The following is a 15,989-nucleotide window of genomic DNA, read 5'->3' on the forward strand; positions in this document are numbered from 1 at the left end:
AGCGTTACCTCTGTTGTCAGCTGAATGTAATCTGGAGCCAACTAAAATCACTGGTTTGCAAAACGGCTGGAAAATGCTGCGGTTTCCTTTCCACCAGCAGCTGACAGGAAATGCAGATCATGAATCGAATTCTACAACCACTTGTGTTAAAAGTGATTTTGGTCTTTGAAAGTTGCATCGTAAACACTCCATTCCTCTGTGTCGGTTTAATTTCTTAGAGGCTAGTGTTAAGAACTGTTGGCTACTGCAAACCAAAGTTAACCATTTTATTTTAGTAATGGCAGAGCCATCGATGGTGCATTTATTGAATATATAAATGTCAAACTTCCAGGTGCAAAGAAAATTAAAGAAACCCTGTTTGAAGTCAGACATCCATGTCGGGATATGAAACACTGGACGAATACCTGATAAACTAAGTAAACAATATAACTGTTAGTAGCCATGCAATAAGCAAGAGCTAAAGGGACTGGATAGTGTAGTGGTATGATTGCCACCTTCCATGTGGGAGATCTGAGTTCAAATCCCCTGCATGAAAGGTATTACCTCCAGTAGGGGTCCTTAGGCAAGACCCCCTTACCCTACCGGCCTACCTGTAAGTCGCTTTGGATAAAAGCTAAATACATAAACAGATAAAGTGTAAGTCTTCCCACCTGCAAGGTACAGCAAATACAGCGTGACTTCAGCTTGAAGTTGGACAGAGATGAAGATGAGGAGGCTGAATATTTCTACTATAAACTGGGAGCTAACGTTGAAATCTAGTGCAAATTTTCAGTTGGCAGCAACTTCAGACACCCTAGTATATGCTCTGAAGTACAGAAAGTGAATGTTTTTTCCTTATGTCCCCTTTAAATGTGCAGCTACAATATGTTGGACTGTATTCCACTCATTTTGGGGCTTTAGTTCACAGCTTGTAATATTAAAATCAATCCAATTCTGTTAGAAAATACTCAAAACAGAGCAGGGCATTCATACAGCGATTAGGTATCAGTCGTGTTACCTCTGACGCTCTGTCATTGGCATCCCTGGAGAGATAATCCATCAGGCCACAGGTGGGTACGCTGGTGTTCTGTGCAATCCAGGTGTTGAGGTACACCACCCCTAACACCTTCTTCATGTTTTCCCTCATTAGGTGGGTTTCCACGGTGGTGATCAAAGCCTGCAGTTCAGCCCTCTGTTCCTCTCGACTCTCCTCGGTCTCCTGTTTTACTCGACTGGAATCGCTGTCCTGTTTCTCAACAGCTTCATCATCTTCTCCGCCCTCCTCCTCCTCACCCCTTACCAACACCTTGGTTTCCAAAGGCGTAGGTTTCCAGCTGAAATCTGTGTGAGGAGTCTGTAGCGATTTGTGAAGTACACGCACCAAAAAGAGCTTCAAGCGCCACAAGTAGGGAGAGTCTACTTCCTGAATTTTCTGATCGAGTTCCTCCTGCAGCCACACTGGGATGCACTTGTTTTTTGAAATGTGCCACCTGACCAGGTCAAGCAGGTCAGCCATTTTGTACAAGTTCTGTGTCGTGGACTTGAGCAGCAGTGCTGCTGCAGTCTCTGGCGCTTTCAGAGTCACGAAGTGAACCTGATAAGTCCTGTTAATGGGGTGAAAGCTTCCAACCATACCCTGCGTGCTGACAAGAGCAACGTATGCTCCATTGTGGCTCACCGCAATCCCGTGTATCCTCCTCCCTCTGAGGTTCTCAGGCCACAACATATCCTCTTGTTTCAAAATAAAAGAGCCCTCTGTAAACGTAGGTATCAGCTTTTTAATGCACCCGTCCATGGAACACGTGTACACTGCGACATCATGTTGACCAATCGCTAGGGAGACCACAGGAAGTGAGTGCAGCCCTGCTATGTGAGAGTTGTGCACATTTAGCCCGGCTGGTGAAATTATGAGCAAACACCAAAAGACATAGCAGCCGCGCGAGGCAACAATGAGGCTGCAGCTGGATTTATGGATGGGGTGGAACAGTGAGATACATCTGATGTTTTCAACAGCGATTTCGTCGCACTCCTTCCACAGGATGACGGGCTGTCGGAGGGTGAAATAGCCCTTCACTCCCGACAGACTGACCGGCATGATCTTGACGGGTCCAACTGCGCTGCCGACGATCAAGCCGCTCATACGACGGTCTGCATGTTCGTACTCCCACCACGCCAAATCACTGGGTCGAGTCACGCCAGATTCTATGAGGTCGTAAAACACCACATCTGCCCCGTTTGTGAAAGGCAACACAAGCTTCCACAAAACAAGGTCACCGTTTTCCATCAAGACTGCGAGGAGGACCATCTCCACATCCACACACGAGTTGTCCGGCTGAACCTGTTTGATCGTGTAAAGGCTCGACCACTCCATTCTCAGAGGCGTCTGCATACCAAAACGCCGTCGAAACTCATCAAAGTCCAGCAGGTTTGCTTCTGGTGGCTTTCCGTCTTTTTTGGCGTAGCCTCGCTCCTTCAGCCTCTCACTGTACTTTTTGGTGAGATCGACCAACATGTTCCACTCGTGTCGCTTGTGGCTGTGATGGACAGTAAGTCTGTTTTCAAGAGTCAGGCAAGCGAGCAGACAGCGTCCACTAGAATCACAGCCCAACGGCGACCAGCTGGCAAACTTTATTCCTTTGTGCACACCTACCGATGGGTTGCTCACGCTATCGGCCAGAAATTCTTGCCTTACTACGGGGTCCGGATGCACAGTGAACTTCTCCATCGCTTGAGCCAGCTCTGCTGATGGCCCCACCTAAAAAGTGAAAACACAAACAACTAAGGTTGAAGAAGGGCTCGCTACACATTTCAACGACTTTTTTAAAGCAGAATCTGTGGTCTCCGCAAATTAACTATTTGGGATTACAGTGGCAGAAAATAAAAATGTCAGTGCTGATAATGAGTTAAAAGGAAACCTGACTAATAAGACTCAAGGGTTTCAATATGTTCCAATCCTTTTATCAAAATGGGCTGTTTAAAAAAAAAGTAGAGCTATTTCAAGTATGTGACATATTTTGAGCTTCAAAGGCCACCGTATTACTTTAAGTGCAATGAATTCTGGGTCAATGACACGTCATACTGTTTCAGTAGCAGGTGCTTCTCAAAGACAGGGAAGGATCCTTAAAGGCTACTCATCTCGGATGCTGCGTCATAAAATCTCACTCAAGGACCAATGTGAAGGATCCTTTGAAGGACTCCTTAAAGCACCCACAATCCTTTGCGTGTATCGAAAGCCGTGCAGGCGCAAGGTGGATCAAAGGTGGCTTAATATGAATTTCAACCTTTTATCATTTTTCACCATATTTGTTGTCACCTTAAAGTTAGCATGGCAATATGTTCCATCCAAACAACTTTCTATCTCTCAGCAGTAAAGACACTGATCCAGTGCCACACGTTGCTGCTTTAGTTTCTGCTCAAAAGCTTCCTAAAAAAGACCAGCAGCAGTGCTTTCACCACGTCTCCCCTGTTACATTTCATCCATTTGTCAACTACACAATTTGGACCTGAACTCGACAGTCCCGAATCATCTTCCGTCAAAGAACCAGACCGAAAACTAAGCTCTTTGCAACAGTGTCCTTTTCAGTTTGCAGCCAAAGGCAGCTGATGCACAAACATCATGAGCATTTTACAGTGATATCTTCTCACTGACATTACCCATGCTGCATGACGACAAATGCAAACAAGCAAATGTTTTAGAACTATAAAAACAAAGACTCTTTAGTACTTTAGGCATCACAATAATATAACCAAACCAGGGTTAATCTCCTAAGCATAACGAGTCATATTAGTTCCTTTTAAGATGGTGATGCTTCCTTGTTTTTAAGTTTATTAAAAATATAGATAATAAGGTAACTAGTTTAGCTAAAGCACATGTTGTTACCGGTTCCTAACCCAACGTGTTTCAAAGCTCCCTGGGTTCAGCTGAATCTCCTGTGAGGTGCTGGTATCTGGAGTAAAACCGTAGTTATTTACCCTTAGTTTGTTAGTTTCAGCCGGGACAGGGATGGAGCTCCTGTGCAGCGTCAGGTCCTGTTTGTTGCTGTGGGCATCACACACCAGCTCGATCAGCGACAGGGAGTTAGCGGTACATACAGCCAGGCGGTGATCCTGCGACCAGGAGAGAGGCTGCAGTCCGCTGATCGGGGACGACAGAGGGACGACTGGGTCACGCTTAACCGCAACGTCCCTCGGGCTGCAGAGCACATCGTCCTCACAATCCGGTTCGGTCTTGATGACAACATTTCTGGGTACTGACTGTGCCGCCTCACAGGGGCTGACAGCCGCCATATTTCGTGTGAGGAGGAAGTGACGTCGTCGAGCGGCAGGAGAGAAGGGTGGTACTTACTCCGCGGAATTAAATAGTCCACTTGTCAGTCATTTAAAGCGGAGTGAATGCTTGAGGACCGTGTTGCAATAATATTTAAATGTATAGTAAAAAGTTTACAGTTTAATTAGTGCTAATGTTAATTTTTTTAAGAGCTTGGAAATTAATCTACGTAAACAATAATATTAATAATAACAATAATGGAAAAAGTACTTAGAATCAGGTTACTAGTTATATAATGATCAATTCTATACTTTTTCAGTACATTTGATTAAAATTACAGTAACCAAGATCTCTACAATGTCTGTAAGAACCTTTGACTTTCTGACTCTGACCCAATAACAAGATAAGCCTGCAGGGTCACTGAAAAGTTAAAGGGCTTCATGATAAACCTGTCCAGCAAAATTGCAATCTGTTTATGACTCGTCTGCAACATATTGAATTCCTTCAACTCCTCTGACCTTTAATTCTTCTTAAATTGAAACAATCTAAAAAGAGAAACGTCATCCTTTGATCGAGCAGCGAGAGAATGTCAGTTACATCATGCTTTACTCAGATTAGGTTTGAAATGACTGGCTGACCCGTGCTGTTGGGCACACCTGGCTTTCCAGTTTTAATTTCCACTCACAGTTTACGATTAAATTAATTATATCGCTTAAAATAAAATAAAAAGATTCTGCTACTAACTAATCCTCCAATCTAAGTGTTTTATATATTCACTGACTGGCCACAAAAGTCACCACCTGGATCTAACTTAACTTAAATGAGCTGGTGTTGCTTCAGTTTTAGTCAGTTAGTTAATCAGGGCAGGGTTCAGAAACATATATGTGCCCAAACATGAGGTCAGCTGACTCCTTAAATATACTGAATGGCCAGGTTTTTACCAGCAACAGATTCTTTTCTCTTCCCTGATGGCTTTGGCATGTTCCAAGATGACAATGCCAGCATTCATTGGGCTCAAATTGTGAAAGAGTGGTTCAGGAAGCATGAAACATCATTTTCACACATGGACTGGCCACCACAGAGTCCAGACCTTAACCCCACTGAGAATATTTGGGATGTGATGGAGGAAAACAGTCAGAGTGTCACATCATCAATACAAGATAGAGGCAAAAATGTTAATGTAGCCCTGGATAGAAATGAATGTGACATTGCATAAACTTATTGAAATGATGCCACAGTAAATATGTACTGTGATCAAGAGTGTGATTTATTATTTTTCTTGTTTTTTTTAATTATTTTTTGGCCATGCAATGTATTTGGTTCATATGTTTTACTAGTTTGTGTGCACAAAGTAAGAGTAGAAGATGCTTAGCAATGTGGCAGAAAACGCTTTAAATGTGGTGGCACTTTAACTTTGTAACCGAGGGCAACGCAGTGTGGATTTTGTAGTGCATATCTTTATATTCTTTTTCCTTGCCTGAAAAATGAGCATATCCAAGCATATCCACAATATGATCTCAAAGTAGTGGACAAAAATGGGCCCAAATCCTAAAAAAATATCCAGCTCGCGCTTCAATAAAAATGCTCCTGACAATATTAATTCAATTTCTACCCCGACTTGACGTTTTTAGCACCAATGCTCTTCATCAGACAGAGTTTAATTGAATAAATATTCCTTGCTTCTCCTGCCCTGACCCACCAATACAAAATGCTTTCTGTGCTCTTGAACCTCCCGATTTACACATTAAGCACTGTGTAAGAATATAAACAACAGGATTGAAAATCAAAGCAATCTTGCCCTGTTTTTAATTACATTTTTGTCTTGAGAGCAGAAGCTTAGCTCGTCGCCATAGGAGGAGCAGGGGAACAAGTGTCGGACGGTGCCTGCATACGTACGATCGTGGTGATATTTTAATGTGAAACAGCTACAAAGCAAAGAGCAGTTGTTGCATTTTCTCACCTTGAATCCAGTCAGATGTCCCACATATTTTTGTATTTATAGTAACAAATATTGTGGTATTTTAAAACAAAACAACATCAACCAACCAAAAAAAAAAAAACAGATGAATTGCCTCTTAAAGTGTTTCAAGTTAATTGATTTGTCCGTCCTATGTAGTAGAGCGGTTGCTTTGCAGCTTTGGACTCTTTGTCAGGACTTGCACATCCTTAATGTAATTAGATCAGATTAGATGAAACTTTAATGATCTCCATTGGGAAATTATGTCATCACTGCGACACATCCGTTCAAAAAGGATAGCGCTGTGTTGAAGCAGCACTGTCACTCTACAAAGACACATTTGCCACTCTGAAAGACAGGAAAAAAAAGAAAGAAGAGCGTAATTACTGACAGGCGCAACATTAGTCACTTTATTAAATGAAATGACTAATGTCCAAGTGTGACCACCTGTCACCAGGAGACATCATTAGTTGACATTAATTAATAAAAATGGAACCGTTCCATCCACTGGTGACGGCTCGGATATATATCAGCACGCTTTGTGTGAGTAGTCACCGGACGCTTGTGGACGGGTTAAAGGTCAAACCGCTTCAGTCGGATGCAGTGCCTGAGAGTCCCAGGCAGACGGTGATTTGTTACAGCCCTCAGATGAAAGCTCCTCTCACTGTAGCTGCCTGACTCTCAGCAAGATGACAGCGGGATTTCAACAGGCAGAGTTATTTGTCACAAAACAAATTGTTACAAATCTGTGAGACAAATACAGAATAGTGCGCCCACCATGTTTTAATCTCTCATTTTCTCTCTTTTGTTTCGATAATCGAAATGAATAAATGAAGGGGGACTGTGGTGTGTTTCATTCTTAATGAAGCGTTGTAGTGGATTAATATTTTACACACCTGCTGTGTGTCTTTGGTGGATTTTGACTTGGGACTCAATCCCAGCTTGGTAAGTATGAATGTTGGATTAAACATTCATCAAATGCTGTCACAAAAACTTTACCCTCTCCTCTCAGCCACACATAAAGATGGAAACACTCCTCAGTGCAGGCCAAAGAAGCCCAGCACTGATTTGAACCTCAGCTCTCATTGTGCGGTAGTGGTATTATTTAGGCTACACTGGAGTCATGTCTGAAGGTATATAGGTTATGTAGTGTGGGTTTATGGATATGGATGGGGTCAGCCCAGGTCAATCCTCTGCATCTCTAAAATCCACCTGCTGTCTTGTTATTGCCTGCAGGTTCCTCCTCAGCCTTTCAACCCTCAGTGGACCACAACCTCTGCTGTTTACTGGCTCAGAGTGTCAGAGGAGCTGCTTACATGAATCTTGCGAGGGAGCCCGCAGGGACGTTTTGATGCATGGTTCATCGTACATGTTTTAATCATTCAGTCTTTCAGACACCTCCCAAGAGGTGGCTGCTGCAGCATATTACCAAGTACACACAATTAGTGATATAATCATGATGATGATAATGAAATGTATTTAGAGCATATCAGCGCGGTTCATTCTGTTTGGGGAGGCATTAACAGAACTGCAGCCCTGGAAAAGCCTCAGTGCTTGGGCTCCTGGTGTTTTCCCTCTGGAGACCGGTAGTGGCCAGCAGGTCGCCACATCAGAGATTAGCAGTCATCGCAGTCGACTTGGCGCTCCTTCTGCGCCGTCAACTGCAGAAGTCTCACCTGACAGGTGTTGCTCTCAATCAGTGCTACTCTGCTGCCCCCAGTGCTGTCCTTGGGTTGGGAGGGGATGAGAAAATCTCCTTTTCCCCACTCATCCATTCTGACAGCCTTTAGCAAGCAACGCTCTGAGATGCGGTGGGCCTTATATGCCAGAAAGACAAGAGCAAATCCCCCTCTCAATGAAAAACCATTGATATCGCATCAGTAACATCAGTGGGAAACACAGAGGTGGCCTTTTACTTAGCTCCCCTCAGGGATGTTCAATCTTGTGTAAAAGGTCAAGGTGATGGGATGCCTGGATCAGAGGGAGTGTTTCAGTGCAGAAATAATGGTACATGCTGTGAACTGTTTTTACAGACTGTAGCCCAGAGCAAAACCAGTGATCACTGGTCAAACATAACACTAAAGGGCTAAGGATGTCTTTGTTTTTTTGATAAAAATACATTACAGCTTCTGGAAATGCCCTATTCCATATTGACTTATTTTGGGAACATAACATTGAGAAAGCACGTATGCAGTGTACATCTAGCTGTTATTTAGTGTCTATTCTCTGGTTAGAAAAGTATACTAACAAAACAAGCAGTTTTCGTTGTTTTAGTTTCCATGTGAAAGAAGAAAGTTACGTTGAAAGTTGAGATAACAAAGGTTATGTTGTGGTTATGGTGTGAAATTTGAAAAATTCAGTTGTGAATAGAAACACTTTCTTCAAACAAAAAATGAGTTCCCTCTTGCCAGGAGTCTGCTTTGAGAATAAAGTATTTGCCGCATAAAGAGATTTGTTGCTCTTTAATTCTCTCAGTGTAATTTTTTACATTTTTGCCAAGAACAAAATTTACTTTATCTCCATTGCTCTGTGAAGAAAGTTAACTTTGATATGGCTAAAATAAAACTATCTGCATAATAAGTGGAAAAAAATGTATAGGTCTGGCGAACTGACTAATTTTCAAGTGCACACATAATTGCTGCAGGCCTATGTTGATTTTTTTTAACTGATTTGCTTGAAGCTAACAGTTTTAGGCCACATGCTGTTGTGAGCTAGCTGTTGCATGAAGCCAATGCATTTGTTCAGTAGCATCTAATTAGATGACTGGAGCCATTTAAAGGAAGACAAAAAAGTTTCAAACTCCATAATAACTTAACTCTAACATGCTTCAAAAGCTTCTATTTTATAACATTTGGCAATATAATATGCTATATATCAGGAATGTCCATAGTCGGTCCTCGAGGGCCGCTGTCCTGCAGGTTTTAGATGTTTCCCTGCTTCAACACATCTGATTCAGATGAAATGGATCTCTTCAATAGATTGTTAAGTTCTGCAGCAGCCTGCTAATGATGCATTGATCTGAATCAGGTGTGCTGAAGCAGGGAAACATCTAAAACCTACAGGACAGCGGCCCTCGAGGATAGAGTGTGAACTTCCCTGCTATATATAATAGCAACTTCAGCTAATAAGCAGCACTACCTCAATCCAGGGGCTGCATTTTTTTTATATTTTTGGAAAAGCTAAGATAGACAGTCCTATCAAATAAGCATTTCTCATCAACTCGAAGAATGGCACTTATTTCTACAGATAAATAACTAGCTTAATTGCTGCCTTTACTAACAACATGTAATGTTGCGTTCAAAATTAACTCAGCAGTCAGAATTCTTAGCTCCCATGTGGTAATATTCAGTTAAACACCCCCAAAAGTTTTTTTAGTTTTTTTTTTTACTTAGAAAGTCCAAGGAACTTCACCAGCCCCAATCTCAAAATCCAACATGGCTGCCCACACATAGAAAGTTGCATTAGCTGCAGTAATTCTTTTCTGTTATTAATTCTTTCAGTATATGTCTCATTAAATCAGTCACACACAATGTACTATCCAATCTCTATCACTGAAATATTGCTATGGGGTGTGTCTATGCGCAAAATACAGTGTGTTATAAGCTTGTATTGCTAATAATAGAGAGCCTGCTCAGTGAGAAAAACACTGACTTTTCTCAGATATCATTCTCAGATTCAGATATCTTTCTCAGCTCTGAGGTAGCATAAACTTCTCATCAAACACTGTTGTTGAGTTAGGACTGTGAATGTCACCCGAATGAGATTAAACGGCTTTAAAAAACTTCCCACAACTGCTGAGTAAAAGATCCATTTAGTATCGTTTTATAATTCTTTTTTTTTTTAAACAAAATCCTGTCCCTAGTTAGATGATGTCTTTGTCCTGGTCCTAATCTGTAGGTTATCTAGGGAGACATAATAACTGAATGGCTGGAACTCAGGAGAAAATCCAGCTTTCTATTTATTCCATGCGATAATGGCTGAATTATTCATCCTGTGTGATGATTAATTAAAAGAGGCCCCGGGTCCTGTGGCAGGTACAGGCTGCTGACATTCCCATGTGATGTGCTGGATGTCTCTGCCTCCATCCGCCCTTCTCTTGCTTTCCTCTGCACGTCTTTAGGGAAGGTGCCCTCACACGTGTTACATTTTTTCACACCCAACATTTTAACCTAACTCATGAATACATGAGGTGTAAGACTAGTGTCTAGTAGTCGTGTGTAAGCACGCTCAGGGTCAAGTCACCGTTTCCACTGTTGCTTTTTGCTGAAATGTCTTTCACTATAACTTGCATCTTCTGAAAAGAGGCAAATGTAGTGATTGCAATAAGTGACCATGTGTTGATCCATGCAGTCAAAACTGCTTATGTATGCTCTAGATTAACATTTTTGAACGTGTGTACGCAAAACAAAGATCTTTAATCAAAGCTGTTAAAAGGATGCAGCATGTGTGATGGTGCTTATACCGTGCTCCATTTTGTTTTCACTGTCTTTGTGATTTTTGTCATTTTTTTCCCTGCACATCCATGTGGTTTTTGTGACTTGCTGTAACCAGCAGCTGGTTGCTGCCAGAATCAGGTGAGCAGCGGCTGCTGTGTCCTCTGACCCAGTGTGGGCAGCTGGCAGTAGGAGGACATGCCCTGTAGCAGTGCCAGGGGAAGGCCAGGAGGGCTGGGGTCCAGACCTGCTCTTGCCTCTGCTTGGGCCCCACTAATGGAACGGGGCTGGGCTGTCCATATGGCACTTGTGAGAGGAACAGGGTGCTCTGGCGGTTGGCACGTATAGTCACCAGGCAGTCTCCCGTTAGTTATTAAACAGGACAGGGCCAGACCTGCGCGATCACCCCACGACCACCAAGAATTATAGATGTGCTTACTGATGGGGATGGAGACACACCTGCACCAGAGGGTTCTGTCAGGATTATTATTGCTGTTCTTTTAAACTGAATGGTTAGCAGAGTGCTACTTAATTCTGCATATACACAGATATTAGGAAGGCTGCCCTGCTCTGAGAGGCCTGATTGGTTGGCTCCACTGGCCTAATCAGGCACAGTTTTCCCCTCCATAGGTTCGTGAAAGCATTTCAACACAAAAGTCGTGCAAAATGAGTCACCAACATTTCAAAATGTTTGTAAAAACTTGCAAAAAACATTCAGGAAGGCTAAAGATAAACTCTTTTGTCTTATTGCTATCTTGAGTCCTCTACTGGAACTTGAATTGTGGAGTTGGGTGGCGGTGAGTGCCAGCAAGACAATGAGGGAAAACACCAATTCTGAATGAATGAACATTTTGAGTTTTACTATAGTTTACCTGCAGGTACAGCCTTCAGTGAAGTCAAAATCCAGCCCATTATTAACAGCCTCAACATTGTTATCTTTATTACCTCTCATGGTATTTTGTGATCGACTATGTCATAATAACTGCTAACTTTCTCACTATACTGTACTGTGTAAAAGAGGTATGCTTTTTGCTATTGAACAGAAATGAGTCTAGAAGCCTTCATCACTTACCGACTGGCTCTAAATTGTTTGTTTCTTGCATTTGATAACTGGTCGAGAAACAACGGCAATGTACTGCTCTGTCACGCAGTGAGGTCACACAGAGGTTCAACAGCTTCAAGCTGATGGAGAACTGTAAATCCTTTCCTACGTAAGAGGCCCCTACAGCAAAAATCAATACAGCGTAAGGTATAAAAGAAAATTAAAAATGCAAAATCTGAATAATTAAAAACTACAAAATTTATCTGGAAATCGCTCATCTTTACCAACTTACAGTCTACGGTTTTGGTTCAGACTTCCTGCTTCCTAATTGCATAACAACTCAGAGGAGGCCTCACTTTTTATTTTCTGAAGAGCTGGAGAACAGAAAAGTCAAGATTAACAGAAACTTTGAGAACGTCCTCTGCATGGAGGTCAAGGAAAAATGGGTTTGCCAAAATGTATGCTGTGCTATGTGTGTGTACAGAAGCTGGCCTGATAGGGCTGTGTGTAGGCGATGAGGTGGACAGGGGGAGAGCAGTGTATAGCCCACCAGACTCCACTGGCACCGGACCGACCTGCCTCCTCACTGAGCTGCACGGGACCAGGAGAAGCAGAGCCTCACGGGAAGTGAGTTGGGCCGGACTGTACTGCTGCAGTATTAACAAATGCAACTGCATACACTATGTACTATAAGAATGCTTACACTCCTGGCAGACTGTACCACACAGGCTGATGCCAACTGAACTAAAATTACCTCTTCGGGATGACACTGGCAATTTGTACTGCAGACCTAAAAAGAAATAGCGAGGGTAATTAGAGTCAGCGGAAAAATACAGTTTGACGTTGCCCTGCCCTGGTTTTCCTGCTAATACGCCATTAGAAAGTGAGGCCAGACTTTTAAAACAGGTCACTCTTACTAACCCTCCCGCCCATCTCCATATTCTCCCCCTTTCTTTTCACCACTTCTTCATCCCCTCCTCCTCCTTCCACCACCCACCTCTCTGGATCTGGAACAAAAGCCACCTCCGTTGCCACCGCCTCCCCCTCCTCATCTCCTGCTTTTCTGTTTTATTGGTGACAGCTGCCGCGAAACAGACTCGCGGAGCGAGAGAAATGATGTGTCAGTGGAAGGTCCTTTAGCCCGCGCTGCTAATCTGTCACACGCCGTTTGTTGTTTACTGTTTCTTCCTGCTCACCGACTGGCCGGCAGCGTTCACCGCACAGTAATGGCGACAGATGCTGACCTGCAGAAGTGTGAATCTTGCCGATTTCTCCCTGCTGTCAACCTGTAAATTACAGCTATCTGGAGTAATTAGACCCGATAAAACCCTTCCAAGCCTCACCCCACACCCCCCTGATACACACATGCACATGCACACAGCTCTGGCCTGTCAGTGACCTGAGTGTGTGTAATTTGGAGACAGAGGACTCCAGACCGGAACTGTTCAAACTTCAATGTTTCAAAATGCACAGTTTTTACTTTCAAGATTAAATTAGGTTTTAATCCACTCTTAATACAGCTGTGTATGTAAAATCTTCAGGACTCTTTTTATCTCTTTTTTAGGTCAAAGTCTGACATCTTTCTCCAAAACCACCCCATGACTTTGAGGACTCAAAGATTGATGTTGGCAGCAGCCCTGAGATTACAGAGGTGAGTCCATCTACAGTGAACAATCTTGGATGAATCTGTAGACATTGCCATTCGTCCTCTACTTATCCTCACTGAGGTTTTGCAGGGACAGCGGGGTTTTGGGCACTACCAGAGAAGTCAGCATCGGGGCCACCTCTTCTTGCCCTGGCATTCGTGTTCAGCCTGCAACCACCACGGTGGCCACCACTGCCAAGCATGCTCTTAAAAGCAGGGCCTCTGCCCCTTTCAGTAACTCATGCGATACCAAAGGTCACACAGCCAGGTCTTGTCATCCTCTCCCTCATTCTCTGCACTCCTCCTCCACCTCCTTCTACAGCCCTCGGTGCCCACTTCCTGCCCATCAGAGCCAATCACATTCCACCCCTCACCTCCTTCGCCGCCAATGCCGAGCGGCAATCTGTCACTAGGGCACTGGGAGATGCCACCCTGCCGTCCGCCTTCCGTACACTGCGGTAATGGCTTCTGGCAGCCCTAGAAAGATAAGTAACCGGCAAAAAGGCAGGAGAGTAGGCTGAAGAGGGTGGGAGAACTGATGGCCAGGGAGAAGAGGACCCTCTCTCATATCCACACTGCCCCCATCTCGCTGCTGCTCGACCCTCCTCCCCCTTTTGCTTCACCCCGCTTTGGCCCGGTCACTTTGCACGATACTTCAGTGAATAAATGAGTCGTTTTAATCCGACTGACAAGCTGGCATTGCCCAGCCCTGCCCTCCATCTGTACTGGTCGGCCAGCGCAGCAGCAGGCCCCAGGCAGCCCGATGTGCCAATCCAACACACAGCTTATCCTGGCTGTAGCTTCAGGGACAGAAGGGTTAGAGCTCTATGCCGCAGCTACCTTCTCCACCAAAAGAGCTATTTATATAAGAAAGAGATTAGCTGGTGGAGGCTTTGAAGCACGGACAGAAATGTGAATATACTCCCATCTTGCCCTAGTGCTTGAATTTGTGTTGTTTGCTGAAATGAAAACCACAGTTTGTGCTTTACTTATCTGCTATGAAAAAAGTCCCCTTTGGCTTTGTGAAATTATATTTTGGACTCTCCAAGCAAGTGTTCATTTCCGTGGGTGGTCAAGAGTTCAAACGCAAGATTCTTCTGCACTTGTCTCTGCAGCAAATACAGAAAAACTGAAATCAAAACTAGCCATATTTCAGTGTCGCAAGCACAGAGGGGTTAATTTTGCCCCGTCATTCTTGGCACAGTGCGAGGGCAAATGCACTATCACTCAGTCAGTCCACCTCCCTGACCAAAAACCCAGAGGGAGAGAAAAAAACACTTGGCCGTAGGAGGTGCTAAACCCTCTGCTCCATTTCCTCTCTCCACAAGCTCCTCTGCGCTCCCTCACTTGGCCATGTGTCACCTCCAAGTCGTTTGGGAAGGGACCTGGTAACATTTGAGAGCCCAATTAAGCGCAGGGGCTCAGTTCTCGCCCCCCTCCGGGTTCCGTTCAGGCACGTCACCGACGAACCACGCACACACTCACTTACATACACACCCCTCCCACCCTCTGATTCCTTTTCATGCTTACTTCCCCCGTCTGTTCTGCCTCTTTTTCACACAAACACCCTCCTCTCTGGTTAAAGATCCCCCGCAGATCTGATTGCAGCTTATCTTTGGAACAGGAGGTTATGACTGTTTGATCCATGGCAGTCGGACCCATTGCCAGTTATACTCCGGGGCCTGGATGCTGTTTATTAACTGGATGAGTCCTCCCACTGCGGCACTGAGCTTCCAAAGGCCCAGTGTTTTGCTGCTTTTGGTGAAAGATTAAGCACTGTTTTCTTAAATTAGCCTGGAAAACATGAAGCATGAGGATAAAAGGAGATATTCTTTATCCACAAGGTCAAGAAGGTACTCATTATCACCCAGATTGAATAATTACTTGACTAAACTTAAGAAGCTGAATAAAAATATAACAGCTCAGTTAGTACAGTCAGGTCTTTTTTGAAGTGCTAAAGGACTGCTTATTCCCTTAACTGGAGTGAAAGAGCATCACTGGATAATTTAGGTTGCAGTCTCAGCAGTGACAGCTGGGCAGCATTGAAAGCCAACCAAATGGACATAAATCATTGCCTTTTTTTTCATTAAGTAGGTTAATATCTCAGAATGGTGTTTAATGTTTTATTCAGAGCTGAGACAGAGACTGTGTAAAGGGACGGCAAGTGTTTTGAACGCAGATGGGAGGTGGAGGGCTGGGCAGAGTTTGGCATCTCCCCACGGTTGCCTCCGAGTGCACCGGCCCTGTTAAAGGGAGTGCAGGAATGATCCTCGCCCCTCGCGAGCCGTCTCCATATTAAACAAGTGCTTTATAAGTGTGTCATCATAACTATTCATCACAAATAAATACTTAAACACTGAGAGCTTAGCACCCCGCTGCTTTACAGTTATCCATTTTTTTATCACCTGTTTGTCGTTTTTGTGTCTTCCTGCCTATGTTTCCCTTTTGTGCCTAGATGTTCCTGTGCCCTTCAACTCAGTAGTGTGCTTGGAGGCAGCTAGTGGCGAGTGCCCATATGCCAAGCCTCCCTGCTATGTGTCCCATATACTCTGCCCTCACCTGAGGCCTTGCCCCAACAGGACAGCAGGGCCAGAGGCTGTATTGTGCTCCGTGCAGCTCCCTAGATAATGGCTCTCTGTTTTCAGCACTTTTTTCCTTCACACTCT

General features: G+C 44.0%; 1 protein-coding gene across 4 annotated transcripts in view; it reads right to left on the reverse strand.

The window, feature by feature from the left end:
• Positions 1–4,290, reverse strand: part of gtf3c4 (general transcription factor IIIC, polypeptide 4) — a 34,080-nt gene extending 29,790 nt beyond the window's left edge. For all 4 annotated transcript variants that reach the window (XM_072372171.1, XM_072372170.1, XM_072372172.1 and 1 more), the window contains exons 1-2: positions 3,952–4,290; positions 998–2,734 (exon numbers count right to left, since the gene is read on the reverse strand). In XM_072372171.1, coding sequence (XP_072228272.1) covers positions 998–2,734; positions 3,952–4,266 — 2,052 coding nt within the window. In that variant the 5' untranslated portion in view covers positions 4,267–4,290. The remainder of the gene's footprint in view (positions 1–997; positions 2,735–3,951) is intronic.
• Between the last annotated feature and the right edge of the window lie 11,699 nt (positions 4,291–15,989).

This window comes from Leuresthes tenuis, unplaced genomic scaffold (assembly GCF_036924035.1).
Source record: "Leuresthes tenuis unplaced genomic scaffold, fLeuTen1.0.hap1 SCAF_19, whole genome shotgun sequence".
Classification (NCBI taxonomy): Eukaryota; Metazoa; Chordata; class Actinopteri; order Atheriniformes; family Atherinopsidae; genus Leuresthes; species Leuresthes tenuis.